Source organism: Ceratotherium simum, chromosome 30, assembly GCF_057802395.1.
Source record: "Ceratotherium simum simum isolate JZ-2026a chromosome 30, ASM5780239v1, whole genome shotgun sequence".
Lineage (NCBI taxonomy): Eukaryota > Metazoa > Chordata > Mammalia > Perissodactyla > Rhinocerotidae > Ceratotherium > Ceratotherium simum.
Genome location: NC_141929.1, coordinates 14,544,001 through 14,570,448, shown reverse-complemented (window position 1 = coordinate 14,570,448; position 26,448 = coordinate 14,544,001). Strand labels below are relative to the sequence as shown.

At 57.9% G+C, this 26,448-nt stretch overlaps 2 protein-coding genes across 5 annotated transcripts in view; both read left to right on the top strand.

The window, feature by feature from the left end:
- Positions 1–2,165, top strand: part of VAC14 (VAC14 component of PIKFYVE complex) — a 103,072-nt gene extending 100,907 nt beyond the window's left edge. For both annotated transcript variants that reach the window (XM_087419962.1, XM_004431816.3), the window contains one exon: positions 1,549–2,165. In XM_087419962.1, coding sequence (XP_087276088.1) covers positions 1,549–1,711 — 163 coding nt within the window. In that variant the 3' untranslated portion in view covers positions 1,712–2,165. The remainder of the gene's footprint in view (positions 1–1,548) is intronic.
- Positions 2,166–3,629: 1,464 nt separating this feature from the next.
- MTSS2 (MTSS I-BAR domain containing 2) lies at positions 3,630–26,136 on the top strand. 3 transcript variants are annotated; one of them, XM_014788559.2, is made up of 14 exons: positions 3,637–3,874; positions 8,795–8,856; positions 8,942–9,015; positions 9,860–9,944; positions 10,030–10,121; positions 10,206–10,280; positions 11,548–11,705; positions 12,146–12,253; positions 13,281–13,378; positions 14,804–15,026; positions 22,040–22,114; positions 22,446–22,622; positions 22,790–22,955; positions 23,037–26,136. In XM_014788559.2, exons 1-14 carry the CDS (start codon positions 3,806–3,808, stop codon positions 23,804–23,806), a joined length of 2,232 nt encoding a protein of 743 aa, XP_014644045.1. In that variant the 5' UTR covers positions 3,637–3,805; the 3' UTR covers positions 23,807–26,136. The 3 variants fall into 3 exon arrangements, with proteins under 3 accessions (XP_087276087.1, XP_014644045.1, XP_014644047.1); XM_014788561.2 differs by having other exon boundaries at positions 3,640–3,874; positions 14,900–15,026; XM_087419961.1 differs by lacking the exon at positions 22,040–22,114 and having other exon boundaries at positions 3,630–3,874.
- The last annotated feature ends 312 nt before the right edge of the window (positions 26,137–26,448 follow it).

Genomic DNA, 26,448 nt, shown 5'->3' with positions numbered 1-26,448 from the left:
AGCCACCATCCAAGGTGTTTTCAGGTGGGGCGTCTTCAACAGGAAGGCAGGAAGGGACAGGCTGAGCAGGGGTGCAGGGGGCCACCTCCGGGCTCCAGATGGCAATCCCAACCATGGAAAGGTCCCCACTGCCCCTGGTCCTGCCCCAGCAGCCTGGTGGATGGTCAGAGATGCCTGTCAGGCTCTGACCACTGGTCACCTGTGCCTTATCAGGAGCCAGGCTCATTGGTGAGGGTTCTGTTTGGATGAAACGCCATTGCATTCCCCCCAGAATGCACTGAGCAGCTGAGGCACACCAGGCCTCGAGCTGCCAGACCCTGGCTGGCCTCACCTCAGGGGCAGAGCTGTAGTCACGGTGGCTGCCCATCGGGTACCTAGACCAGGGCTGGACCAGGCTAAGCTCTCACATGTCCAGTCTGGAGGACTCCACCAGTAATCCATGGGTGCCTCCTATGGCAGCCCCCCTTTACAGATGAGGAAACTGAGTCACACGTCCAAGGTCAAATGGCTAGGAAGTGGACGTGTTCCATTTGGGTCCAGCTCTGTCTAGCTCCTGTGCTGAGCTACTGCCTAGACCCGCCATGTGGGGTTCTCTTCATGAACTCAAAGGGCCCAGGGATTGTTATGAACAGCCCACCATGAGACCCCTTACCAGGGCCACCAGGCCTCAGGGGCTGGAAGCAGATACTTCCCAGCCCACACATATCTGCTTTCTCAAGCCAGTGAGGCCAAAATGAGGGAAGAGCAGTCTTTCATGAGACTCTCTGCTGGAGGGATGGTTAGGAATGGGACAGGGGCCCAAGGGGATCTAGTCCCCAGAGGCAAGCTAAACACTAGGGGGCAGCACGGCTACTACATTGCACAACTATAGGGAGCACCTGGCACATTGTACTTGTGCTGTGCACAACCTGTGCTGCTGTACAGAGCAACCTGGGAGGGTGGTAGCAACAGGAGTTGTAGGAGCCATTAGCATGCCCAGTGGTGAGACCAGGTCTCCTTCCCCAGGAACAGGGAATGGCTGCAGACCTAGGGCCCCAACACTCAAAAACAGATGTCCTGCCAAGGTGAGGGCCCAGCAGAGACTCTTCAGCCATCCCTGTTGTCCCAGGCCCCAGCCCTGCCCCAGAAAACCTCCTCCCCCTTCTCCCTGGACCCTGTTCCAGGCCCCAGCTGGCTTCCTGGCTGGCTGCTAGCCCTGGCTATCACCCCAAAGGGAGCCACTCGTAAACAGGAAATGCTTCCCGATGAGATGCCTGCTCTGGGCGCAGTTGCCAGCCCACAGGCTGAAGGCCATATCCAAGTGGCAGTATTGACTGGTCCCACCAACCACCAGGAAGGGATACTCAACGGTGCCTCCCAACTCTTTGGGGCTGAGTGTTGGTGAAGGGTTGCCAGGCCTGAAGCAGACAGAGCCCCCAAGGTTCAGTTCCACCAGCCTGTGGCCCTGCCCCAACCCCACTGCCCTCCTGTGACTAGTGACACCGCCCCCCAGCAGCCGCCATGTGTGCTGAGACACTGACGCTGAGCCCTTCTGCTCCCTCTCCCCAGAGACAGTCTGAAGGCAGCCCCCAAGTCACAGAAAGCTGACTCTCCCAGCATTGACTATGCAGAGCTGCTGCAGCATTTTGAGAAGGTCCAGAAGAAGCACCTGGAAGTGAGGCATCAGCGGAGTGGGCGTGGGGACCACCTGGACCGGAGAGTTGTCCTCTGACAGGCATGGCACGGAGAAGGGCCCAAGGATTGGTCCCATGGAGCACTCGGGGTCTTCAGGCCCCCTTCCTGTGGAGCCCAAGGACGTGCCTCGGGCAGGGCGGGCGGGGCCTGGCCACTAGCCCAGAGCAGGGTCTGGGAGGGAGGCTGCTCCATCCCCCCAGGCTCCTCTCATAGCCCAGCCCCGCAGGCCTCCAGTGCTGTCAGCTGCACCCTGGCATTCAGGCAGAGCTGGCTTCCCACCTGGGTGGGGCCGCAGCCTGAGATGCCACCCATCCTTTGGAATCCCTCTTTCTAATACCGTCTTACAAAAGAGCCTGACCTCCCCAGCCCACTGGAGCTCCGGCCTGGTGGAGACGTGTGTATACACACCTGTGTGCACACAGGGCCAGGACGGAGGTCCGTGTGAATGATGCACCCTCAGCCCCAATAAAGAAATGACAGAAAACCCTGAACCGTGCCTGCCTGCTCCTTCCCACTGGCACCTGCTCCCTGCCTGATGCTGTAGCTGCCCCTGGACCTTGCACCTGGAGACCTGGTCTCATGGTGGCCCCAAGGGGTGCTGGCTGCACCAGGAGAGACTGGTCACTGCATGTTCACCAGACAGGGACGTGAGCTGTCACCTCCAGGACCAACCCTGTCATCCTGGAGAGCACCAAACACTGGCCTGGCACCCTGAACCCTACCTGCCCAGGCATCTAATCTGATGTTTCCATCCTGATTCCTGCCCCCCCCGGGGGGACAGTGGGACAGGTCCCCATTGGACAGATGAACTGAGCCTCAGGAATTTCTGAGTGAAGGGGCATTGCACACTACAGAACCCTCTGCAGATCACTGGGATGGAAGCGAAGGCCCTCACTAGCGCAGGGAGGGGGGAGGCTTCCCAGTGCCCACTCCTTGATTTGGCTAAATGAGCCTAACCTCACTGCACCTGTAGGCCAGGGTCGCCTGACCCTAGGCTTTGGGAAGCCTCGGATTGGCCTCATGAGCTCCCATGGGACTCTCGCAGGCCCCTGGAGGTGGGGGGAAAAGGAGTTAGTGGGCGCTTTTCCCTGGAGCCCCAGCGTCACGTAAAGAGGGTGGGTTTCCCTGCCTGGAGTCTCCAGGACTGCAGGCTCTAGTCGCCCTGGCCCACGTGTACACGCATGCGTGCCCACACACGTGTACCCAGGCATCGGGGACTGGGAATGGGGGCCCACCCCTGCTCTGCTGGTCCCACACGGCCCCTACCCCAGAAGAAGGAGGTCGCCAGAGGACCAGGACATCACAACCTCCAAAAGCCTAGCCTCGGGCACTCCATCCCCGTGGCATGGCACCGCTTGGAAAAGGAACCAGAGAGCTTCTGGAGGACGGTCTGAACTTGTCTGTGCCTGGGATGAAACGTCCCAAGGAGGGCGGCCCCCGGGACACCCTGCGCCCCTGCTGTGGGTGCTGTGTCCGTCCCGCGGAGGGCACCCGGAGGACGCCAGCCCTCCAGCCGTCTGCTGAAAGCGCGGGAAGCCCCCCGGGCGGGCGACCAAAGGCTGGAAGGTGGAGTTGAGCCCCCTCCCGGAGGCGGGCACCCAACCACAAACAGGTCCCACTCCCACGGGCAGCCGGGCGGGCCCCGCCCCAGAGCCGCCCCCGACCCGCCGTGGCGCCCGCGGCCGCAGGGCCCCTCTCGCCCGACCAGTCTGGCAGCGCCCGGCTCGGATTTCAAAGCCCTGCTTCCTGGCCGTGAATGGGCCTGCGCCCGCGCGGCCTTTCCCACAGCCCCCTCCCGCCGCGCCCTCCCCTCCTCCCTCGCTCCCTCCCTCCCTCCGCCGCGCCCACGTGACGCCCGAGCCTCGGCGGCTCGGATTACCGCCGCCGCTCAGTCCCCGCGCCCCGGCTGCGCCGCCAGCCGCCCGCGCCGCGCCCCCCGCGCCGCCCGCCAGCCCCGCCGCGACATGGCCCGCGCCGCCCCACGGCGGCCCGCGTCCCCAGGCGCGGCGCGGCCGGCCCCTGAGCGCGGCCCGGAGGCGGCAGGCCCGTCCGGGCCTCGGAGCGAGCGCCCGCGCAGCCCGGCTCCCCGCGCCCTGCCTGCGCCCCGCCGCCGCCGCCGCCCGGCCCGAGCATGGAGACGGCGGAGAAGGAGTGCGGCGCCCTGGGCGGGCTCTTCCAAGCCATCGTCAACGACATGAAGGTAACGCGGCGTGGCGGGGCCGGCTGCGGGCGGGCGCGCGGGTGCGGGTTCCCTCTGGGGACGCGTGGCGGCGGGCAGCCGTGGTTCGCAGTGTCCGTGCACTTCGGTGTCTGTGTGTCCTTGTCTGAGTGTGTCTGGCCTGCCTCTGCTGTGCGCCCGGGTCTCGGGTGCCCGTCTGGGGGGATGTGGGTGCTCGTGTGTCGGGGTATCCGTGCGGTGTCTGGAGTCTGTGACCGGGTCCCAGCGCCCCCGTGGGGTCCAGACCCGAGAATGGGCACACGCGGGTTTCCTGCGCCCCAGACCCCCAAACCGTGAATGGGGTTTGGCTCCGGGGGCGACTACGGCCCTTTAATAGGTCCGGGGTCGTTCCGGCCATTGCCCCCTATTACCACCGTGCCCCCCACCCCCGCCGGCCCCGGAGCCCAGACAATGCTGTCATCACCAAAGCAGGGGAAATAATGAAGCAGAGAGCCGTTAACTCCTTCCTCGCCAGGCCGCAGCCTCCCGACCCTGCGACTGCCACCCCTCCACCTCCCTTGTCCCCTTGTCCAGGCAGCAAGCCCCAGGAATCTCCAGGACTCCGAGGTCTCCAGGCCGAGTGTCCCTGCATCTCAAGGCCTCTGTCTTCACCTTGGGAGGAGGAGGGGAGAAGGTTGGGATTGGTGGAGCAACCCCAAGGGAGGGCCTTCCCTACCCTAGCACTACTCTAGGCCCTCAGCTCCAACCCTCCTCTCCGTGATTGCCAAGGTCAGGCTGGAGCAGGCCACCAATTCCTGACCCACCACATGGGGAAACTGAGGCCTGGGAATGGCTCAAGGTCATTAAGGAGACTGTTGGATGCTGCCCCTGACCTCACCCCTCACTGTTGATCTAGGCAGCTAGGGGGACCTCTCCCCCAAAGAGGCCGGGGTTTGTCAGGGCTGGCCCAGGCTGACTAGGCAGAGAGGAGATCCAGCTCCAGTGACAGGATGGGGGCCAGGAACCAGTGACGATGCCCTCTCCTCTGGGGCAGGATTGTGGGCCAGGGGAGAGAACCAGGCTCCCCACAGGAACTCCGGAGAGCCCCCACCCTCATGGCCTATCGCACACTCCCCAGTACACAACCCAGAATCCACAGTGACATCGCAGGCCCGGGAGGAAACACTACACACCACACTGCAACCCGCCCCATAGTGCCCGGCAGGCCCTTTGGGTGACTCTCAGTGCTGCCAGGGGAACAGCCCCAGGAGCCAGATCCCTGGCCCCTGGAAGAGGCTGGAACCCACCCTCACCTGGGACTACACATGGAGGTGCCCCCCACCACCACCCCCATATAGGGTGCTCCCCTGAGACTTCCATCCCTTGCAACATCACCAGGCCCCTTTGGCCAGCCCCTCAAAGTCCTGGCTTCTCTGTGCCCTCAGCAGCCCCTCCTGCCCTGTGGACATCATAGCCCTGGCATCAGGATCCCTTCCTGGGACCAGGCACCCCCTACCACCCTCCCCCAGCCACTCACTCCCAGGGCTGGCAGAGGGTGGGACCTTCCCGCAGCCTCCTCCCTCTGGCAGCCTCTCTCCGCAAACACTGCAGAGAGCAGCAGCTTTTGCTCAGAGAAGAGGGGCAGGACGGTCTCCCTCCCTCTCCAGGCAACATGCAAGGAACTTTGGGATAAGACAGAAGGAAACAGGCCCAGAGTGTAGCAAGAGATTCAGGCAGGATTTTCTGACATGTGGGAGCAAAATGGGCGACGTTTCGCCTGGGGTAATGCCGAGAACCTGTGACACATGCAGGTGTTCAGGCCAGGAACAGAGCAGGGGACTGGGCAACCCGGAGGCCAATCACCTGGATTTGGGGTCAGCTCCTGGCTGTTTCCCTCGATGGCCTGAGCCACATAAGCGGAAGGGCTTCCATAGAGAAAGGTGGCCAGGTCGCAGAGACTGAACTTGCCCCACAGGGCTTCCACAGGCCCCACAACAGGACACCCCCTGATCTCCTGGAGGCCCAGCCCCTGGCCTAGGTGTAGCCGAGTAGGGCAGGGAGGGCTCCCTGAGCTACCCTGGAGCCTGGAGAGTCTGGAGGAGGACACCAGCTCAGGGACGGGGAGGGGGCGCTCAGGAGCTTTCCCTGCCTTCTGTGCCTCGTTTAACTCAGCTCAGATGCCCACTGAAGCCCAGAGAGGAGCAGGGACTTGCCCAAGATGACAGGACTGGGCACAGCACCCAGGGCTCTGACTCAGGCCCCCACCAGGCCAGGCCGCACCTTCAGCGGAGTGAACGAGGCCTCCATCCAGAAAATGGGGTAGTAATCTTTGCCGACCGTCTCCAGAGTGGGGAGGGTCACCCACACACGTGGGCCCTGGCCATGCGGGAGGGCTCCAGGCAGAGGAGCAGTGCCGTGTGTCCTCATTGTTAGCCGGCACTGCCTGGGCACGTACTCGGGGCTGGGCACCGTGCTAAGGGCATCCCGTGCAGCAACCACCTCGAGCCTCCACGCTGACCAATGACGTAGGTGCCGTTCCCATCCGGATCTGACTGGTGAGGAAACTGAGGCTCAGAGAGGGGCCCCGGCTCAGGTGCCCCAGCAAGCCGTCTCTCTGGGATCGAAGCCTGGGTCACTCCCTGCACAGCCCACTTCTGGACCACGGCCACCACCTGGACAAGGACAGAGTCTCCGAGGGCCGGGAGGCTCGGCAGCCTCCTCATCGGTCTCATCCCATCCCCTGGGTGCCTCTAGTGACAAGCACATCACCTCCCCCCACCAGAGCAGCCCACCGTGCTGCGGGTAGAGCTGGTGCTTCTCCTGTCCCTGCCACCTCCCCACCCTTGATGCCCAGGTACTCAGTCCCCTGCACCCCTGGAAGGAGGGGTCCCTCTGCCCTGACGTGGAATGACCATCAAACATGGGATCAGATCTTGGCCCCGCCACTGGGTGGCCTTGGGCAAGTCTGAGCCTCGGTTTCCTCATCTGTAGAATGGGGGTGATAATAGTGTCCATTTCATGGGCTGTTGGATTTGATACAATCGCATCGTGGACGGGCTTAGCACAGGGCCTGGCCCACGGCAGTACTTGATCACCAGTAGCAATTACTGTATTAGTGCTAATAAAAATTAGAGCCTGACAGCCAGGGCGTGGCCACGGTGAGGGCTCAGGCCCAGGTGAAGACTGAGGGCACTGGCTGCTCCAGCCCCTCAACCTCCTGTCTCTGGGGTCCTGTATGAATTACTTACTAGTGGGGAGTGGAGTGGAGTCCCCAGTCCTTAGAGACTGAGGTGCTCGGGTCCATCTGCTGAGGGGGAACTGGGCCTGGCCTCCCACATCTTTCCCCTCCCCAATGGGACAGCAGTTCTGTGAAGGCCTGGGATGGAGTAGGTGTGACTGGGTGGAGGCTGGGGGAATGGGCCCCAGCCCAGGGACATCAGTGGGGTAGGTACCTGTCTCTCCTTAGCTTCTCCTAGTCCCTTGCTCTGTGAGACTGCCCAGAGGCTGCTGAGGGGGCTCAGAAGGTTTCCTGGGGTCCAGGACAGCTGCCTCTGGACCCCCGTATCCCCGGCATCATCTCTCCTTCCTAGAGGTCTTAGCAAGGCCTCGGGGCTGAGGGGTCAGGGTGGCAGGAAGGTGCCACCTTGCAGAAGGCTCCTCGGGACTGCCCGGGACAACCTTCCAGGACCCTTGACCCCTGAGCTGTGCCTGTGTGGAGACAGCCCACCCACAGCCTCCCCGCTCCTGCCCCAGCCTGCGTGAACTTCTCAAATATTTGCTTTCCCTGGGTCCTGACTGAGCTGGGCTGGGAGCGGGAGGAGTTTCTGAGGCTCGCTGAAGCTGTCCTGTCTCTTTTCCACCCCTGCAGGCCATCCTCAGCTGGAGAGGCCAGCTAGAACCTGCCCCTGGGGTTCCAGCCAGGCAGAGCCTCCCTCTGAGGCCTTGGGGGCTGCTGGGGTCTCCGCTTCCCCCTTTCTTCAGGAAAAGCCCCAGCCCCCAGTGCCCCATCCCACATGGAAGGGAGGTTTGGAAGCTCCTGGGGACGGGGACTTTGGTGGCCCAGGGCTCCCCTTTGAGGAAGGAGGCCTCCACAGGGCCCTTGGCCCAGGGCTGAGGTTTCTCCAGGACCCAGCAGCTGCAGGAGGGTGCATTAGCCAGAAGAGCCCCTTGATCAGACTGGACAACTTGGTCGCCAGGAGCCCGGCCTCCCCCCTGGGAAACCACCCCCGAACTCGTATCTTTGGGCCAGGCTGGGATAAAGGCCACACTGTGTCCCCAGGAGGGGAGCCGGGGGTGGAGAAAGGTGGCACTGTTGGCCACACAAGGCCCCATTCAGCCCAGGGCCTGGCTGTCCCGGGCAGGCTGGCCGGGCCCTGCAGCAGCCACAGCCTCCCTGGGCCTGGGAGCCACTGCTGCTGGCCTGGGATGGATGGATGGCCGGGCTGGCAGCAGCTTCCGGGGCACAGGGTAGGAGCCCCTGGAGGCCCCAATTTAGATCTGGCCTGCCTTGAGCCCACCACTGCACACTGTGCCTCTGCCCCCATGCCATGTGGACCATCCAAGGCTGTGTCCAGGGGGACATGGTACCCCTCGTACAGCTTAGCCCAGATCCCCTGCCAGGCCTCTGGGGAGCCCCGAGGAGACAGGACCTGCCATTTACTGTTTCCATCTCCCCTGAGGGCCAAAACGGTTGCCACTGTAGACAGGAGGACGGACTTCCTGACCATCAGGGAAGAGGGATGAGCAAAGGCACCTATTCCCAGGGCAAGGCCTTCCTCCTGCCCGACGGCTCTGTCCTGGTCCTCTGTCCTCCCAGAGGGCCCAGGAGCCTCCCTCTCTGTGGGGACAGAGCCACTCTCTCAGAAACTGCCCGTAGTCTGGATGGAGGCATGTGGGCAGCCCAGCCCAGGTGGAGCCCTGAAGCCCCCAAGGAGTCTCACTTCCTCCCCATCTCCTCGGCAGAGCTCCTACCCCATCTGGGAGGACTTCAACTCCAAGGCCACGAAGCTGCATTCCCAGCTGAGGTGAGGCTGCTGAGGGAGCCCCAGCAGGGGAGGGACGGGCAGAGGACACCTCACCCACAGACCATCCCACTCTCCATCTTCCCAGGACCACTGTGCTGGCTGCTGTGGCCTTCTTGGATGCCTTCCAGAAAGTGGCAGACATGGCCACCAACACTCGAGGTGGGGAGGGGCTGTGGCTGGAGGTTGGGGATGCCCCAGGTTGGGCTTGGAGGCTGGAAAGGCTGAGTGGAATGTGAGCCAGGTAGAGGACACCAGGCCCAGAGTTGGGACCTCGAGTTCTGCTCCATAATGGAATGGGCTGGTTGTGGAGAGAGGGAGGCCTTCGTCACTAGAGGCATGCAAGCAGGAGTGGGTGAGCGGTGACAGGGATTATTACCGGGGGATTCCATTGTTGCTGTGGGCAGCTCACTTGACCCCCAGCCACAGTTGTTCACCCTTCTGTACAATGAGTCTGCTTATGGCTTCTTCTCACGCATCCCATCTCCCCTTCTGAGAACGCACAGGGGCAGGGGAGTGTTCCCTGTTGGCCTTGGCATCTCCTCTGCCTTCTGGTCGGAGTAGCAGGGTGCTGGGGGCCCCGTTCCTCCGGGTGGTGAGAACCAAGGCAATGGGCACATGCTCACACCCTGGCGCCTGCATCTGGGCGCACATGGAGGGGGCTCCGGGTAGGTGGGAGGGGATTTTGGCTGGCTCTTTGGACGGTCCTTTGTTGTGGCCTCTGTCAGCTGGCTAAAGGGAGCCTCCTGGTCTGACCACCAGAGCATCCGCAGCTACAGGAGGCTGGTATGGCTGGGATGGGCAAGGCCTGGTCCCGCACGGATGAGGAGCTGGGTAAATATTGAGGAAGTATCAAATCCCCGTAGGTGCCGGCAGGATTGCGGAATGCAGGGGGCGGGCATGGGCTGCGGGGCCTTCGCGGGCCGGCGCGCCCCCTGGTGGCCCAAGGCTGGGACTGCAGAGGCCCTGGCGGGCTCCTTCCCACGCCGCGCGCTTGCCTCGCCAGGGGCCACGCGGGACATTGGCTCGGCGCTCACGCGCATGTGCATGCGCCACCGCAGCATCGAGACCAAGCTGCGCCAGTTCACCAAGTGAGTGGGCGCCGTGGGCAGGGGGGTAGGGGTGACGCGGGGAGACCTCCGCCTGGTGACCCTGATCCGCATGCCCCGCCTACAGCGCGCTGCTGGAGAGCCTCATCAACCCGCTGCAAGAGCGCATCGAGGACTGGAAGAAGTCGGCCAACCAGCTGGACAAGGACCACGCGAAAGGTGGGGCCGGGGCTCGGGCCGGGTCTTCCTGCCCCCACTCGGCAGAGGCCCCTGTCAGAGTGCTCCTCTCTCCTCCCTGCACAGAGTACAAACGAGCCCGGCATGAGATCAAGAAGAAGTCTTCAGACACGCTGAAGCTGCAGAAGAAGGCGCGCAAAGGTAGAGCCCAGAGCGGCCCAGCAGGCACAGGCCCCCCCCCCCCCCCCCCCGGGGCCCCACTCCGTATCCCCGCCCTATGCTGCGCCCCAGGGCATCATCCTGGCCAGAGGGGCATTATTGTGGACACAGGATCCTCCAACCTGTTGGGTGGGACAGAAGGAGTGCCCTGCACCCCAGACCTGGCCCTGGACCTCCCCTTTCAGGGAGGCAGCAGGAGGCCCTGCAGGCCCGGGCCCCCATGCCCCCACCCCATGAGTGGCTCTGTCCATCCGGCTGTCTTTCACACATTCTTTCTTTCTCTGTCTCTCCTCCTCTCCTCCTCCCACATCCTTCCTGTAGAGCTACTTGGTAAGTCAAATGTCCGTCCCTCCAGCTGCTCCTCCCGTCCTTGTCGCATTTGTCTGTCTCCCCCAGCTCAGGGCCATTGGAAGGAGCCTCTCCAGGCCAAGGAGGAGCGAGGAAGGCGGTTGGTCCAGCGAGGGAGGGACCTGGGGCACAGTGCCCCTGGGGCCCCTGGGGCCCCTGGCCAGGGATGAGTCCGGGGCCACTGCTGGGTCAGTCTGCCAGGCCAAGAGGGGTTGGCCCGGGCTGGGTGGGGGACACAGGCCCTGGCTGCCCCGCCCCCGCCAGGCCTGCCCAGAGTCCTCACCTGTCGCTTGCCCACTTCCTGTCTCACCGTCTCCTCTACATCATCCTGTCACCTCTCTGTCTCGCTGCTTCTCTACGTTGCTGTTGCTGTCCTTGTGCATCATTCCCTAAGCCGAGTGGGGGCCCACGCTGAGACACCCTCCCTTTCCTTTCCCAGGACCCAGCCCCTAGATCTCCTGACCCCTGCACCCCCCAGTGGCCTGGCCTACAGCTGGGCCCCCACGCTCTACTTGTCCTGTGTCCACCTGCCTCCCTGTGCCCTATGGGGCGAGGGGGCACTGTCCTGCAGGCAGTGAGGGTGACTTGGGGGTGGAAGACTCAGCTGTTGTGGAGGCCTCCGCTGGGCTCCCCAGAACACAGCTGCTTCACGGGCTGCTCCAGGTCCTGGGTGGCTTTGCAGCTTTGGTGTCTTTGCTGTGTACGTGTCTGTTTGTCCTTCCTACCTGCTCTGGGACCAGCCCCTCCACAAGCTCCACGGTCCTGACTGCCCTCCCCAGTCCCCTGGCCCCCGTGGCAGCGCCCAGCCCCACAGCCAGGGACACCACCATGGGGCCTGAGCCATGGATGCAGCAAGCCAGGCTGGCGTCCCCAGCGCGGCCTCTCCTCCCAACCCCTCCAGGGAAAGGAGACCTGCAGCCCCAGCTGGACAGCGCCCTGCAGGATGTCAACGACATGTACTTGCTGCTGGAGGAGACGGAGAAGCAGGCGGTGCGCCGGGCCCTGATCGAGGAACGCGGCCGCTTCTGCACCTTCATCACCTTCCTACAGCCTGTGGTGGTGGGTCCCTCAGGAGCAGAGAGGCATTCTGAGCATCCCCACAGTTGGGCTAGTTGAGGAGTCCCCAAGGAATCCCAAGAATCAGGATTTGGGAACCACTGGGCAAGAGTTCTTCTGGGTGACTCGGAGGCCCTGGCATGTTGGGCCAGGCCCAGGGTTGACCCTCTGACCTCCACGGAAGGCCACTTCTCGGTGATCCCTGGTGGGTGCATTCAGAGCCACATTCTCCTGGCCCAAAGGCAGGTCTCATAGCTCATGCACGGATTTGGTCTGTCCGGGACAGACGGTCGTGCCAGCTCCAGGCTGTGCAGGCCCAGCCTCTGTCGCCCCCTGTAGCCTTGGCTGAGGGGAGGCATGAGAGAGGAGAGGCCAGGTGAGGCCTGTTCCTCCAGGGTAGGTGGGCAGGGAGGGCTGGCAGGTCTGACTGGCTGCTTCTCCAGAATGGGGAGCTGACCATGCTGGGCGAGATCACCCACCTGCAGGGCATCATTGACGACCTGGTGGTGCTGACCGCCGAGCCGCACAAGCTGCCCCCCGCCAGCGAGCAGGTACGGCCAGCCCTGGGACTGGGGGACAGGAAAGGGGAGGGGATGGCCTGCCCTTGGTTGGGGACAGTAGAGGAGGAAGGGGACAGCATTTGGGGGAGGCAGCTGGGGACAGAGGACCAGACATGTCCCAACACCCATTCTGTGGGACATCCAGGAGCACCTGCCCAGGTGAGGGGTGGCGTGCCCAGGAACCAGCAGGGGCCTCAGTCTGAGAGCAGATGGGCGGAATCCTAGATCCATGGGGCCCGGCCCTGCGTCTGCCCCCAGGCTCCTCCAGAGCAAGCCAGACCTGGGGGTGCCTGCCCGCCGTCCATGCCCAGAACCTGTCACCTCCCCTAGATACAGGCACACCTGCACACACATGCCACCCCGCCTGCCTCATTACACTGCCGGGCTCCCACTGCACCAGGGTCCCTCCTGCCTAGTGGCGTTGCCCTCACTAGGCGCCTACTGTATGCTCAGCACTCTGCTGAGCACTTCCCCCGGGTTATCTCATTGAATCACCCCAGCGGCCCTCTAAGACAGGAACAATTGCCTGCATTTCATGGGAGAAAACTGAGGCTCAGAGAGGTCCAGGAACTTGCCCGAGGGGCACAGCAGAGCCAGGAATTGGACCTCGTGGTGTCCCCCATGGTCACTCTGCCTGGCTCCTCTGCCAGTGACAGTGAGTCCTCAGGAGCGCCTGGTTCTCACATGTCCCCTGCCTGGCCCAGGCTGGGCTCAGAATCGACTCAGTGTGTGTGAGCCGAGGGGGCCGGGCCCAGGCGGGGGCAGCATCCCTGAGAATCAGAGAGGGCAGAGTCTCCCCCAGCATCCCCCGCCTTCTGGCAGCCATGCTTCCCGGTAAGGGAAGCCCCGAGTAAGGAGCTTGCATTTGGAAAGGGCTAGGGGGAGGCCTTCAGCCTCCCAAGAGCCTCCTGATGGGCCTGGTTCTAAATAGGGAAGAGAGTGGGAGGCCCTAGGACAACGATAAGGCTCTCTGCAGGGCAGGGCTGCCTCCAGTGACCCCATCCCTGTCCTCGTCCAGGTGATCAAAGACCTGAAGGGCTCCGACTACAGCTGGTCCTACCAGACCCCACCCTCATCACCCAGCAGCTCCAGCTCCCGGAAGTCCAGCATGTGCAGGTCAGGGGGGGTGATGGGGTGGGAGGGACAGGGGTACCCCGGAAGGGAACGGGGAAGTTCCTACCAAGGCTGCTTCAGGAATTTCTCAGGGCCCCAGAACCCCACAACGTCTACGTCATTGAGGAATCTGCAAGTGTAGATGACACATATACCCCATCGCAAGGCTGCTGCTGGTGCAGGCGGGTGTTAGCAGGAAGGGGGGGCAGGAGCAGCTTCATTTATGGAGCAATAGCTACATGCTCTACACATTTTCTTCACTGAATCCTAACACCACCGTATCGGGTATGGTGTTGTCTCCATTTCACAGAAGGGGAAATTAAGGCACAGAGTCCCAGCATTTAACCACTGGGCTCTGCCAGGCCCAGCACAGTCTGGGAGAATAGTAAGAATCTAAGATCAGGGAGGGGCGTGGAGGCTTCTGTGAACACGTGCTGAGGCCACAAGGTAAGGGATCCTCCAGCCTGGCTGGTTCCTGAGAGCTCGTGCCCAGCAGATGCCACAGGCCCGAACCCTGACCCAGGCTGGCCCCCAAGGTCTCGTTCAATCACTAGGCAGGCTCAGGATCAGGGATACTTCCGATGCAGCCCCGGGACAGGATTTGGAGGAGACGGTTAAGATTCAAGGCTCCTTGGGGGGCGGGCAGTGAGCACAGGGCAAGTTACCGGTGGGGAGCCCCCTCTGTGCCAGTCACCCTTCCCCAGAACCACCTCTGCTGGGCGTGGGGCATGGGAGGAAAACCAGGCACAGCAATCAGCCTCTCCTTCAAGGAGAGGAGGGCCCAGGTCTGCTGGACCCCAGCTGGGTGGCCGTCACAGGAGGGAGGGTTGATTGCAAGGGACACCCATGACCAAGGATTGGGGGCCTCAGGGTCACGCTCAGGAGGAAGGCGACCTTCAGTGCCAGGAACAAGCCCAAGGGTGAAATGGTTGTGCGGGGGATGTGAGCTACGGAGAGTGGATACCCTCGGGGTGGAGGGGATGAGGGCGGTGGTGGGTCCAGGACCCACACAGACCATCAGCACATGTAGACATCCAATTAGGATTTGATGGCAAACATCCGACTTTGAGAAGGCAGTCTAGAAATGACCAGACTGGTGTCTGGTTCTAGTACAATTGTGAAACTGTTTGACACTTGTTGACTCAGTATCCCCATTGTTAACCTAAGGTCTACTGTTCTTAATGGCAGGGTAGGAGGCAGAAAGACTGCTTCACCCCAGGCGTCCCCTGCCCAGGCCCCACCCTGTCCCACGGTCCCAGAACCTAGCTCTTCTGTGGCCCTGGGTCTCAGGACCTTGTAGTCTGACATTGTCTTTTCCTTCCTTTGCCCCTCACCTCTCTCCTCCACCCTCGTCTGTCACCCTCCGTTCCACACACACCCCTGTGTCTTCCTGTCTGGCTGCTGTGCCCGCCTCCTTCACTCCCCCAGCGCCCCCAGCAGCAGTAGCAGTGCCAAGGGCGGTGGAGCCCCATGGCCTGGGGGTGCCCAAACATACTCACCCAGTTCCACCTGTCGCTACCGCAGCCTGGCGCAGCCAGCCACCACCACCACCCGCCTCTCCAGCGTCTCCTCCCACGACTCTGGCTTCATCTCCCAGGATGCCACCTACTCCAAGCCCCCCTCACCCATGCCTTCAGACATCACCAGCCAGGTGAGGGGGCGTCCACAGGACCACCTGGGGTGGGGTGCCGTGGCCTCATATCAGCCTCAGGCTATCCATGTGTGGGGCCACCTACAGCTGTTGAGACTGGCCTGGAGGTCACCAGGGCAACCACATTGGGGACCAACCTGAGCTCACTGCCTCAAGGCTAAGGAGAGGTGGAGAAGGTCTTAGAGCAGCCAGCATCTGCCACAGCAGTGTCGACGGGGGGCTTTTGTGGCCCCACTTCCTCCCTATTTCTCAATTCCTTGCCTTCTACGTTCATCCAGCCACAGGAGCCAGGAGCAGGCAGCTTGCCAGCTCTGGCGCCTTGTGACCCTCCTCCTGCATAGGCTTACAGTGATGGAGTGGCTGGCCCTAGGGGGCATCTCCAGGGGCCCCAGGATCTGCAGACATCTTCCCCCATCTCCACACTTGAGCCAGCTCACTCTGAACCCAGAGACTGGCCCGAGAATCTCTCAGGTGCAGGATCAGATCCTGCAGCCTCAATGAGATGGACAGAGAGACCACAGCAGAAGACAAAAGGAGGTCGGGCCACATGCCTGGGAGCTGTCCTCAGGGTATCAGGAGTGACCCTGCCTGCATTTATATCCATCTGCTGTCCCTCCCCATCGTGGTTCTCCTGTTCTCTTAACCAAGGTTGTCCCCACTGCACAGCTAGTCTCTCTCCCTGTGCTGGCTCATTGCTGTCAGTACACAGATATGCTGTGGTCTCATCCATTTTAAAAGCCCTTCCTTCCCCCCACGTTCTCCTCCAGCCACCTAGTCTCTTTCACAGTAAAACTTCTTAAAAGAGTTGTCTGGGGGGCCAGCCCAGTGGCGTAGTGGTTAAGTTCACGTGCTCTGCTTCTGCAGCCTGGGGTTAGCAGGTTCAGATCCCAGGCGCGGACCTACGCACTGCTTATCCAGCCATGCTGTGGCAGGCGTCCCACATATAAAGTAGAGGAAGATGGGCATAGATGTTAGCCCAGGGCCAATCTTGCTAAGCAAAAAGAGGATAATTGGCAACAGATGTTAGCTAAGGGCTAATCTTCCTCACCAAAAAATAATAATAATAATAAAAGGAATTATCTACACTGACCATTTCCACCTCATTTCCCATTCACTCCTGTCTGCTTCACCTATCAATAATTGAAAAACCATAGATTTGTTAATTTCTCCCGTATAATTCTATCCATGTTTGTTTTATATATTTTGAGACTGTTTTATTAGGTGCATACAAGTTTAAAAGATATTTTTGCACTGTGTTCTGGCTTCCATTGTTGGTTGGGAGGTCTGCTATCAGTCACAGTGTTGCTCCTTTGTGAGTAATCTGACTTCTTTCTCTGGCCACTTTTCAGATCTTCTCTTTAGTTTTGCAACATTGTGTCTAGTTATGGATTTCTTTTTATTTAACCTCACTTGATATGTTTGTATTCCTGTATCTTCATGGTTCATTGAATTTTCTAACATGGTACAGTTGATCCTCTGTTCCTTATATGCTTTGTAACTTAAAGTCTATTTTGTTGGATAGTACTACAGCTACCTCAGCTTTCTTTATTCTGTTCATATTTATATTATCATCTTCCACCTCTTTGCTTTTAAATTCACTATATCCTGGGGCCAGCCCGGTGGCGCAAGCAGTAAAGTGCGCGTGCTCCGCTGCAGCAGCCCAGCGTTCACCGGTTCAGATCCCGGGCGCGCACCAACGCACTGCTTGTCAGGCCATGCTGTGGCGGCATCCCATATAAAGTGGAGGAAGATGGGCACGGATGTTAGCCCAGGGCCAATCTTCCTCAGCAAAAAAAGGAGGATTGGCAGATGTTAGCTCAGGGCCGATCTTCCTCACACGAAAAAAATAAATAAATTCACTATATCCTTATTTAGACAAGTCTGTTACAACAACATATACCTAGATTTTCTTATTCAATCTGACAGTCTCTATCTCTTAATTGGCATTTTTAGTCCGTTGTATTTATTATGATTACTGACATTTGGACTTCTGTCTTACTTTTTTCTTTCTATTCTGCTTTTTCTGTGCTTTCGTCTCTCTCTTTTTTTTTTTTTTGTGAGGAAGATCAGCCCTGAGCTAACATCCATGCTGATCCTCCTCTTTTTGCTGAGGAAGACCGGCTCTGAGCTAACATCCATTGCCAATCCTCCTTTTTTTCCCCCAAAGCCCCAGTAAACAGTTGTATGTCACAGTTGCACATCCTTCTAGTTGCTGTATGTGGGACGCGGCCTCAGCATGGCCGGAGAAGCGGTGCGTTGGTGCGCGCCCGGGATCTGAACCCGGGCCGCCAGTAGCGGAGCGTGCGCACTTAACCGCTAAGCCACAGGGCTGGCCCTGTGCTTTCGTCTCTTACCTTTGCTTTTGTTTGCTGCTCCTTTTCCCATTATTTCCCCTCTACTGGATTATAAGTTATACTCTATTTTTTTTATTTTACAGATTACCTTGAAATTTTACCATGTACCTTTAGCAAAGTTATAAACCCTCCTCCTGAATAATTCCAGGACCTTAATATATTTTAACTTCAGTCACCCCTCTCTCCCAACTTATAAACTATTATATGTTACTCTCTTCCTTTTTATAACACCCACAAATGACATTTTTCTTCTTAATTTCAATGTTATTTCATACATACAATATTTGTTTAGATTTACCACTGTGTTTACACATTTCTTTGTTCATCGTTTTTTCTTGCATCTCAAATCTTTCTTCTTTCTTTCTGAAGTAAAGTACATCTTTTAGAAGTTCTTTTAGAGAAGGTCTGTAGTATTAAGCTCTGTTTTTGTTTATCTGTAAACGTGCTTTGTTTTGTCCTCTTTCTTGAAAGTTAGTTTTGCCAGGAACACGATTCTGGGCTGGCACTTATTCTCTCCCTGCACTTTGAAGATATTTTTCCACTGTGTTCTGGCCTCCATTGTTGGTTGAGAGGTCTGCTCTCAGTCACATTGTTGCTCCTTGGTGAGTAATCTGACTTCTCTCTCTGGCCACTTTTTTTTTTTTTTTTTGGGTGAGGAAGATTAGTCCTGAGCTACCATGCATTGCCAATCCTCCACTCTTTGCTGAGGAAGAAGATTGGCCGTGGACTAACACCCGTGCCCATCTTCCTCTACTTTATATGTGGGACCCCTGCCACAGCATGGCTTGATAAGTGGTGCTTAGGTCTGCACCTGGGATCTAAACCCGCAAACCCCGGCCCACCGAAGCAGAGTGCACGAACTTAACCGCTGCACCACAGGGCCGGCCCTTCTCTGGCCACTTTAAGATCTTCTCTTTAGTTTTGCTACAATGTGTCTAGTCATGGATTTGTTTTTGTTTAACGGCACCTAATATTTATGTATTCCTATAACTTTGTATTTGTGTCTTTCATTTGTTCTGGGACTTTTCAGTCATTGTCTCTTTATTCCTACTTTCATTCTTTCTGTTCTCTCCTGGGATTCCAATTAAATGTGCGTCAGACCTTCTCATTCTATCCGTGTTTCTTAACTCGCACATTTTCCATCTCCTTGTTTCTCTGTACTACATTGTGGATGATTTCTTCAGGCCTGTCTTCCAATTTACTTTTTCTCTATTTTGTAGTTATTTAACCTATCCATTGAGGGGTTTGTTTGGTTTTTTTTCCTTGAGATAATTTTAGTCTTGTAGAAAAGTTACAAGAAGAGTACAGAGTTCCCACCTGCCCTTCCGCAGCCTCCCCTAATGTTAACATCTATGTAACCACCAAAAAATTTTCAAAACCAGGAAGTTAACACAGGCACGATACTATTAACTAATCTACAATTTTTTTCAAATTTTGCCAGTTTTCTCATTAATATCCTTTCTCTGGTCCAGGAGTCCAAGATCCAACGCAGGATCCTTCATTGCGGTTAGCTGTGACTCTTTTGGCTTCTCTAGTCTGTAACACTTCTTCCGTCCCTCTTCCTCTTTCATGACTTTGATAGTTTTGAAGAATACTGGTCAGCTATTTTGTAGAATATTGCTCAGTTTGGGTTTTGTCTGATGTCTTCCCATAATTAGATTGAGGTCATAGTTTTGGCAAGAATAGCACAACGGTGGTTTAGTGCTATTCCACATTGCACCAGCCCTTGGTATTTTACATCTTTTTCATTTTAGCCATTCTTGTGCATGTAGTTATGCCCTGTGTTTTTCATTGGCATTTCCCTAATGACTAATGAGGTTGAACACCTTTTCATACTTTTAAAGGCCATTTGGATATCCTCTTTTGTGAAGGACCTGTTCAAATTTTTTGCCTATTTTTCTACTGTTATTTTGTTTTCTTCTTATTGATTCATAGAACTTCTTATATACTATAGTTACAAGTCCTTCATCTGATATCTTCTCTTATTCTGTGGGTTCCCTTTATACTCTCTTAATGGGGTCTTTTAATGACCTAAAGCTCTTCATTTTAATATACGTCCAATTTATCCATTTTTTTAATTGTTAGTCCTTTTCGTGTACTAACAATTAAAAAATTTGTGTGAGATATTTTTGTGTACTCCAAGATCACAAAGATGTTTTCTGTTTTCCCCTAAAAGCCTTTTTGTCTTACTTTTTTCACTTAGATCTGCAGCTCAGCTGGAATCGAGTGTGTGTGTGTGTGTGTGTGTGGTGTGAGGTAGGGGTCATTTTTTTCATATGGATATCTAATTGACAATTTATTGAAAAGACCATCTTCTCCCCCACTGCACTACAGTGTTGCCTTTGTCATAAATCAGGTGTCTGTATATGTGTAGCTGTTTCTGAAGTTTGTATTCTGCTCTACTGGTTGGTCAGTTTGTCTATTCTTATACCAATACCACACCATCTTAATTATTGTAACTTTATAAAAATTCTTGATATCTGGTAATGAAAGTCCTCTAGCTTTGTTATTCTTCATTATCACCTTGTCTATTTTAGGCCCTTTGCATTTATATATAAATTTTAATATCAGCTTGTCAATTTCCACCAAAAAAAAAAAAAAAACTCCTGGGATTTGACTGGGATTGTGTATGTCTCTCCATTTATTTACGCTTTACCTTCCCTCAGTACAGTCATGCGTCACTTAGCGACAGGGATACGTTCTGAGAAATGCATCATTAGGCAATTTCATTATTGTACCAACATGATAGTGTACTTATACATACCTAGATGGTATAGCCTACTACACCTAGGCTCTATGGTACCAGTCTTATGGGACCACCATCGCATATGTGATCCATCATTGACCAAAACTTTGTTATACAGCACATGACTAATGTTTTCTGGTTTTCATGTAAAGATCTTGCACATCTATCATTGGATTTTTTTTCCTGGGTATTTGACGTTTATTGATGCTGTTAGAAATTATATTGGCTTTTTTAGGGTTTTTTGTTTCTTAGCTGCTAATATTTAGAAATTTTATTTTGTTTTTTTGTATATTGATCTTGTATCCAATAACTTTGTTAAAATCACTTGTTAATTCTGATAATTGTAGATTCTTTTGAATATTCTCTATATGTAATCATGTCATTTACAAATAATGACTGTTTTATTTCTTCCTTTCCAATCCTTTTGCTTTTTACTTCTTTTTCTTGCCTTATCGCACTGCTAGGACTTCCAGTGCTGAATAGGGATGGTGATAGTGGGCATCCTTATCTTTTTCCCAACCTCAGAGAGAAAAGTATCGAGATTTTTGTAGATACTCTTTATCAGATTAAGGAAGTTCCTTTCTAGCCCTAGTTTAAGTGGGTTTTTTATTTTTCTTATGAATGAGTGTTGAATTTTTCCATTGATTTTTTTTTTTTTTCCCCAAATACCTTTCCCATTGATTTTTGTTTGTTTGTTTTAAAAATTATACTGGTAAAAATCTAAATTTGTTTATTGTCTCCTCTGAATCCTCACCTGTGGTGCTCTGTTCCCTTTTAAAGTTTTGTTCATCTTGGTTCATCATGAACAGTAAAAAATTTGGGGGTCCAAACGGGGTGATATAGAGAATTTGACAGGATTGGGGGGGGTGCTACTGATCAGTCCCCTTCCAGGTACTGTCCCTGGTTTAATTCAGGTCATCACAGGGTGGGCTCTCCACCTTGCCACCTGTCTAGTCTCCCAACCCATGTGCTGAAGCCAGCATCTGTTCTGGGGACCCTCATGGTCCTGTCTCTGCCCTTGCTTCTTTTTTCTTCATTCTTTGTAGTTGTTTTGAGTTTGGGGGCCTCCTAGGGTGCCAGTCCCCCCTCATGCCCAGAGCAGAGTCTCCCATGCACACTTCGGTCCATTCTTAAATGGGCCTCCATCCCAACCATTCCATGAAACAGTTCTCGAGGTCTCCACGGACACCCCTTTGCCCTCGTCTGATGGGCCCCCAACAGCATGAGCACAGCTGAGCCTCCCTCCTTCACACATCAGGTTCTCTCCCTGATTTCTATGATGTCACCTGCTCATGGTTTTCCTTCACTTCGCTGGCAGCTGCTGTCACTCTCCTTTGCTGGACCCTTTTCTTCCCAACCACTAAACGTTGGCACACCTGAGGTCCTGGAACCTTTTCTCTAACTACCTTCACTGGCTAGGTGACCTTATTCTGTCCCACAACTGCCAGATTTGTGGCTCCAACCCTTTCTTCTCCCTAAACTCCAGACTCATAAATATGGTTGCCTGTGTTGCATCCGTGCATAGATACAGCTTCACATGTGCAGGATGGACTCTGACTTCATCCTCCCCCAGGCTGACCTCCTGAGAAAACAGGGACACCATCAACCCAGCTGCTCAAGCCGGACCCCCAGCTGCCACCCTTAGTCTCTCTCCCTTGCCCACCACGTCCAGGCCAGTGGCAGCAAGTCTTCTCGTTAATCCTCAGAATATGGTTCTGGGGCTGGGCCGTGGGGAAGGTCAGTGCCCGTGGCGTGCGCTCTGGGCGCTGCATTCTGCTGCAGATGCTCGCAGATGCTCATGGCCGTGGCCCTGAATCGGAACACCCCACTGCATGCCAGCGCTGTGACCACATCTGTTCTCTCCTCCCTGCCTCCCCGCCCTGTCCGCCCGCCTGCTGGCCTCTGCATGGCAGAAGTCATCCAGCTCTGCGTCCTCCGAGGCCTCAGAAACCTGCCAGTCGGTTAGCGAATGCAGCTCCCCGACCTCGGTCAGTGCTCCCCATCCGCAGCAGGACGCAGGGAGGGCCCAGGTCCGACCAGAGGGGTGTGTGCACGCGGCGCCTGTTCCCCACAAGAAAAGGCACCTGGGCGCCACCTGCAGCCACTCCCCACCCACTCCCTCCTGGGGTCCCCCTTCTTGCCCCTGGGCTTGGGGGGACTGAGGGGTCACAGCACCTCCATGCTCTGCCCTTGGCCATGATTATGAGCCTGAGGCCCACATGAGCCTGCAAACCCTGAACCTCAACTATAGTGAGGGGCCCCTTTGGCCATGGGCAGCAGGACCAAGGATCCTCCTGACCTGCCTGCCATGGCCTGCAGGACTGGTCCAAGGCCGGCCCCCACGAGCAGCCCTCAGGCACCACCCTGCAGAGGAGGAAGGACCGAGCGGAGCTCCTCCGAGACACAGAGCCAGGCCCGGCCAGCGGAGGTGCCCTGGGCCCCAGTGGAGAGGAGGCCCCGCGACCCCGCATGTCCCCTGCCACTATCGCAGCCAAGGTAGGCACCAGCTCCCAGGGCATCCCAGCCAGGGCTCTGCCTTCACTCCCAGGAGCCCGGCAAGTGGTCTCAGGACCAGCTCCGACCACTTGCTGGGGCTGCCTGGAGTCTGGGCTGAGAGGGGAAGCGGGGAGCAAGGCTTCAGCCTGCAGTCTTACCACCCGCAGCACGGTGAGGAGGTGTCCCCTGCGGCCAGTGACCTGGCCATGGTGCTGACCCGCGGCCTGAGCCTGGAGCACCAGAAGAGCAGCCGGGACTCGCTGCAGTACTCGAGCGGCTACAGCACACAGACCACTACGCCCTCATGCTCCGAGGACACCATCCCCTCCCAAGGTAGGCACCTGGGGCCGGGGGTGGGTTACCGGGCCTTCACAGCCCCCAGGCCCCAGGCCCACTGCTTCCTGTGCCCGCCAGGCTCTGACTATGACTGCTACTCGGTGAACGGGGATGCGGACGGCGAGGGCCCGCCTGAGTTCGACAAGTCATCCACCATCCCTCGCAACAGCAACATCGCCCAGAACTACCGCCGCCTGATCCAGACCAAGCGCCCGGCCTCCACCGCCGGGCTGCCCACCGCGGGGCTGCCCACCACCTCAGGCGCGCCCCCTGGCGTGGCCACCATCCGCCGCACGCCTTCCACTAAGCCCACCGTGCGCCGCGCCCTCTCCAGCGCCGGCCCCATCCCCATCCGGCCGCCCATCGTCCCCGTGAAGACGCCCACGGTGCCGGACTCCCCCAGCTACGCGGGGCCCACGCGGGCGGGCAGCGAGGAGTGCGTCTTCTACACCGACGAGGCCGCCTCGCCCCTGGCGCCAGACCTGGCCAAGGCCTCCCCAAAGAGGCTCAGCCTGCCCAACACGGCCTGGGGCAGCGCGTCCCCGGAGGCCGCCAGCTACCCCGGGCTGGGGGCCGAGGACGACGATGAGCAGCAGCAGCAGCTGGCCGCCAACCGGCACAGCCTGGTGGAGAAGCTTGGGGAGCTGGTGGCTGGTGCCCACGCTCTGGGCGAGGGCCAGTTCCCCTTCCCCACGGCCCTGTCAGCCACCCCTGCAGAGGAGACGCCCACCCCGCCCCCGGCCGCCACCAGCGACCCCCCGGCCGAAGACATGCTGGTGGCCATCAGGCGCGGGGTGCGGCTCCGCAGGACCGTCACCAACGACAGGTCGGCGCCCCGCATCTTGTGATGGTGCCACCCTCCCACCCTCTGACCTCCTGCCTGGCCGGTGGGCAGCGGCCACTCAGAGAAAAGGCACAGCCAGGAGAGAGCAGGGCCAGGCAGGCTTGTGTTTTTTCAAAGTAACATAAGGCAAAGCCACTTTATGGAAAGAGACACCCGGCTTGGATTTCAGCGTTTAAACAGGAAGTGACTCCTGTCTCGCCCTCGCCAGGCGGAGCCTGGGGGCCTGAACTTGGTCTGGAGCCTGTTTTATACTCCCCTGACCTCCTCTGTCCCCTGCTTCCTCCTGCTGGCCCTGCCTCTGTCACATCTCAGCCCTGGGGTTGCACTCCAGGCCCACGACAAGGGGCCGGCCAGCCTCGCGCCACCCCGGCCGCAGTGGCACAGCTTAGCTAGCCTGGCCGCCTCTCCCCGGGTTGGGCTGGCATGCCTCAGGCGCCCTCCGCCCCTGACTGAGCCTCCTCTCCTTCCCCTTCTCTCCTCTCCCAGGTGCCTCTCCGGGGGGGCAGGGTGGCCGTGGAGGGCCGGGTGTCCAATTGGCCTACACGTCAGCTTTGACCGCAAAGCTCTGCAGAGCGGCTGGCGGGTGGGAGGGCAGGTGGAGTTGGGCAGCTGGCTGCCACAGGGGATAGGGGCCTGCGTGGAGGCGGCGGGGACCCCGAGGCAGCCTCCCTTCCCCCTGAGGTGGGGCCAGGTTAGGGGCAGGGCAGAGCAGCAGGGCAGGAGTCCAGAGGTCCGAGAGCTGTTTTCAGATGTCTGGTCCTCATCTGGGCATGTCAGGACTTACCTCTGGTGGCACTTTGGTCAGTTTCAGTCACCTTTCAGTTGGGGGCTGGAGCTGTAGTGGGTGTGGGGGGTTATATTATGAATATAATAATAAAATGGAGCTGACTGGACAAGGACTGTGTGTGGGGACAGGGTGGACAATACAGGGTGTGTCCGAGAGTGCCTGAGGGACAGGGAGCCCCGCAGTGGCCTGGTGGGCCCATGGCAGGAGGAGGAGGACTCCCCCAAAGCCAGGGGGCAGCTGTTCTCTCTAGCCTCTGGAGCATCGCCAAATTAAGGTTGGAGAGGGCCAGGGGCAGGGCCTGCAGCCCGTCTGCGGTCTGAGCGAGGGCTGCCAGCTGGGGGACGAGTCCAGGGAGATTGGCTTTGACTCTCTGTTGCCAGAGGAGATGCCATCCCAGGACGGTCCCCCCACAGTCCCAGTCCTGTGCTAGGGGCGGGGCGGGGTGGGGTGACCTCCCCCTCCATGCACCACATCTTGCTGACTCTAAGCAGGTGCACCCAGGGCGAGCACAGGGCTTCCTGTGGTCCCACAGGGGTCAGGAGAGCAGGCTTTTCCTGGTCTGGATGGGACGGGGTTGGGTCTGAGTCTCCCAGCACCAGCCTGGTAGTTCTTGTGGCAGGAACTAGGATCCAGGCAGCACAGCAGGTAGGTCTGGGCAACCAAGGGTGCCCTGAGCAGATGGAGCGCCCGGGCTCCCTGAGGGCAATGGAAAACGGTACCTGTAAGTTGCTAGGTCTGAGAAGAGCCTTGCTGAGTGCTCAGACCCACCCCAGAGCCCAGCTTTGGGGCCCTGGAGGGGGCTTGAGCAAGGGAGGGTCTGAAGGGGCTGGGAGAGCAGGTGGCCAGTTTGGGAAGCCCTGGGGCAGGGTTTACACAGCCCATTCCCCCCAGGGCTGTCAGGGTTTGCCCAGGTGGGCTGATGTAAGATGCAGGTTGTGTGATGTGAGCAGGGTAAGGGGCAGTGGGTGGGGGTGTGGCCGGGTCCTCGAGTCCCTGTGAGGAAGAGCTTGCCTCCGGGGGGGGTGGGGGGCAGCACCCTGCCCCCCCCATGCTCCGCCATCCCCCCTCCCCTCCAAGCCACCCCAGGGCTGTACATAACTCCTCCATCCCCTTGATCACCTTTGTCCATTTAGTGACCACCTCGTAGGCCCACCCCCTCGGGATCCGAGCCAACCATCCCGCATCACAAACTTTGGTTTGGGGGGACTTCTTTACGTTCGTTTTATTTTTCATTTTGTACAGAGAAATATTCTTTTCAAAAGCGTCTTTTGACTGAAGTAACTTTTCTGGTGCTGTTGTTAACTTGTTCCTTTTTTTAATTTATTTCCCCACCCCAGGCCTTCCCTCCTGGTTCCTACTCACCCTTCTTCCCCCCACCTCCCATCCCATCTGGACCATTTTGTTTCTTTTCTTTCTGTCAGTTTTTGGCTAAATTATCCTCTCTTGCCCGCCCCCTCCACCCCTCCTCCCTTGATTTAAATAGTCACTGCTCACGTAACACATGCACTGTGAAGATTCCAGTATTAATAAAGTTGTACTGTAATGAACGCCCCTGCCTCCGCCTGCCTTCCTCCGCTGCTGCTCACCTGCCCCCGCCGCACCCCTGCCTGCACCCCGGCCCTGTCCCATCCCAGATCCCGGCCAAGGAGCTCAGGGCGCTGTGTGGCGTGGGTGGGAGTGGCCAGGTCTTGTGCCGGGACCTAAGCTTTGAATACCTCAGCTCTGTCCCCACTGGGGGCTGTCCTGGGGCGGCCGGAGGGAGGGAGGGGGCCCAGGAGGCACTGCCCAGGATAAGGCTTGCTGAGGCCAGTGCACTAGGGCAGGGCCAGAAGAACTCAATCCCTCAAATACCCTCCACT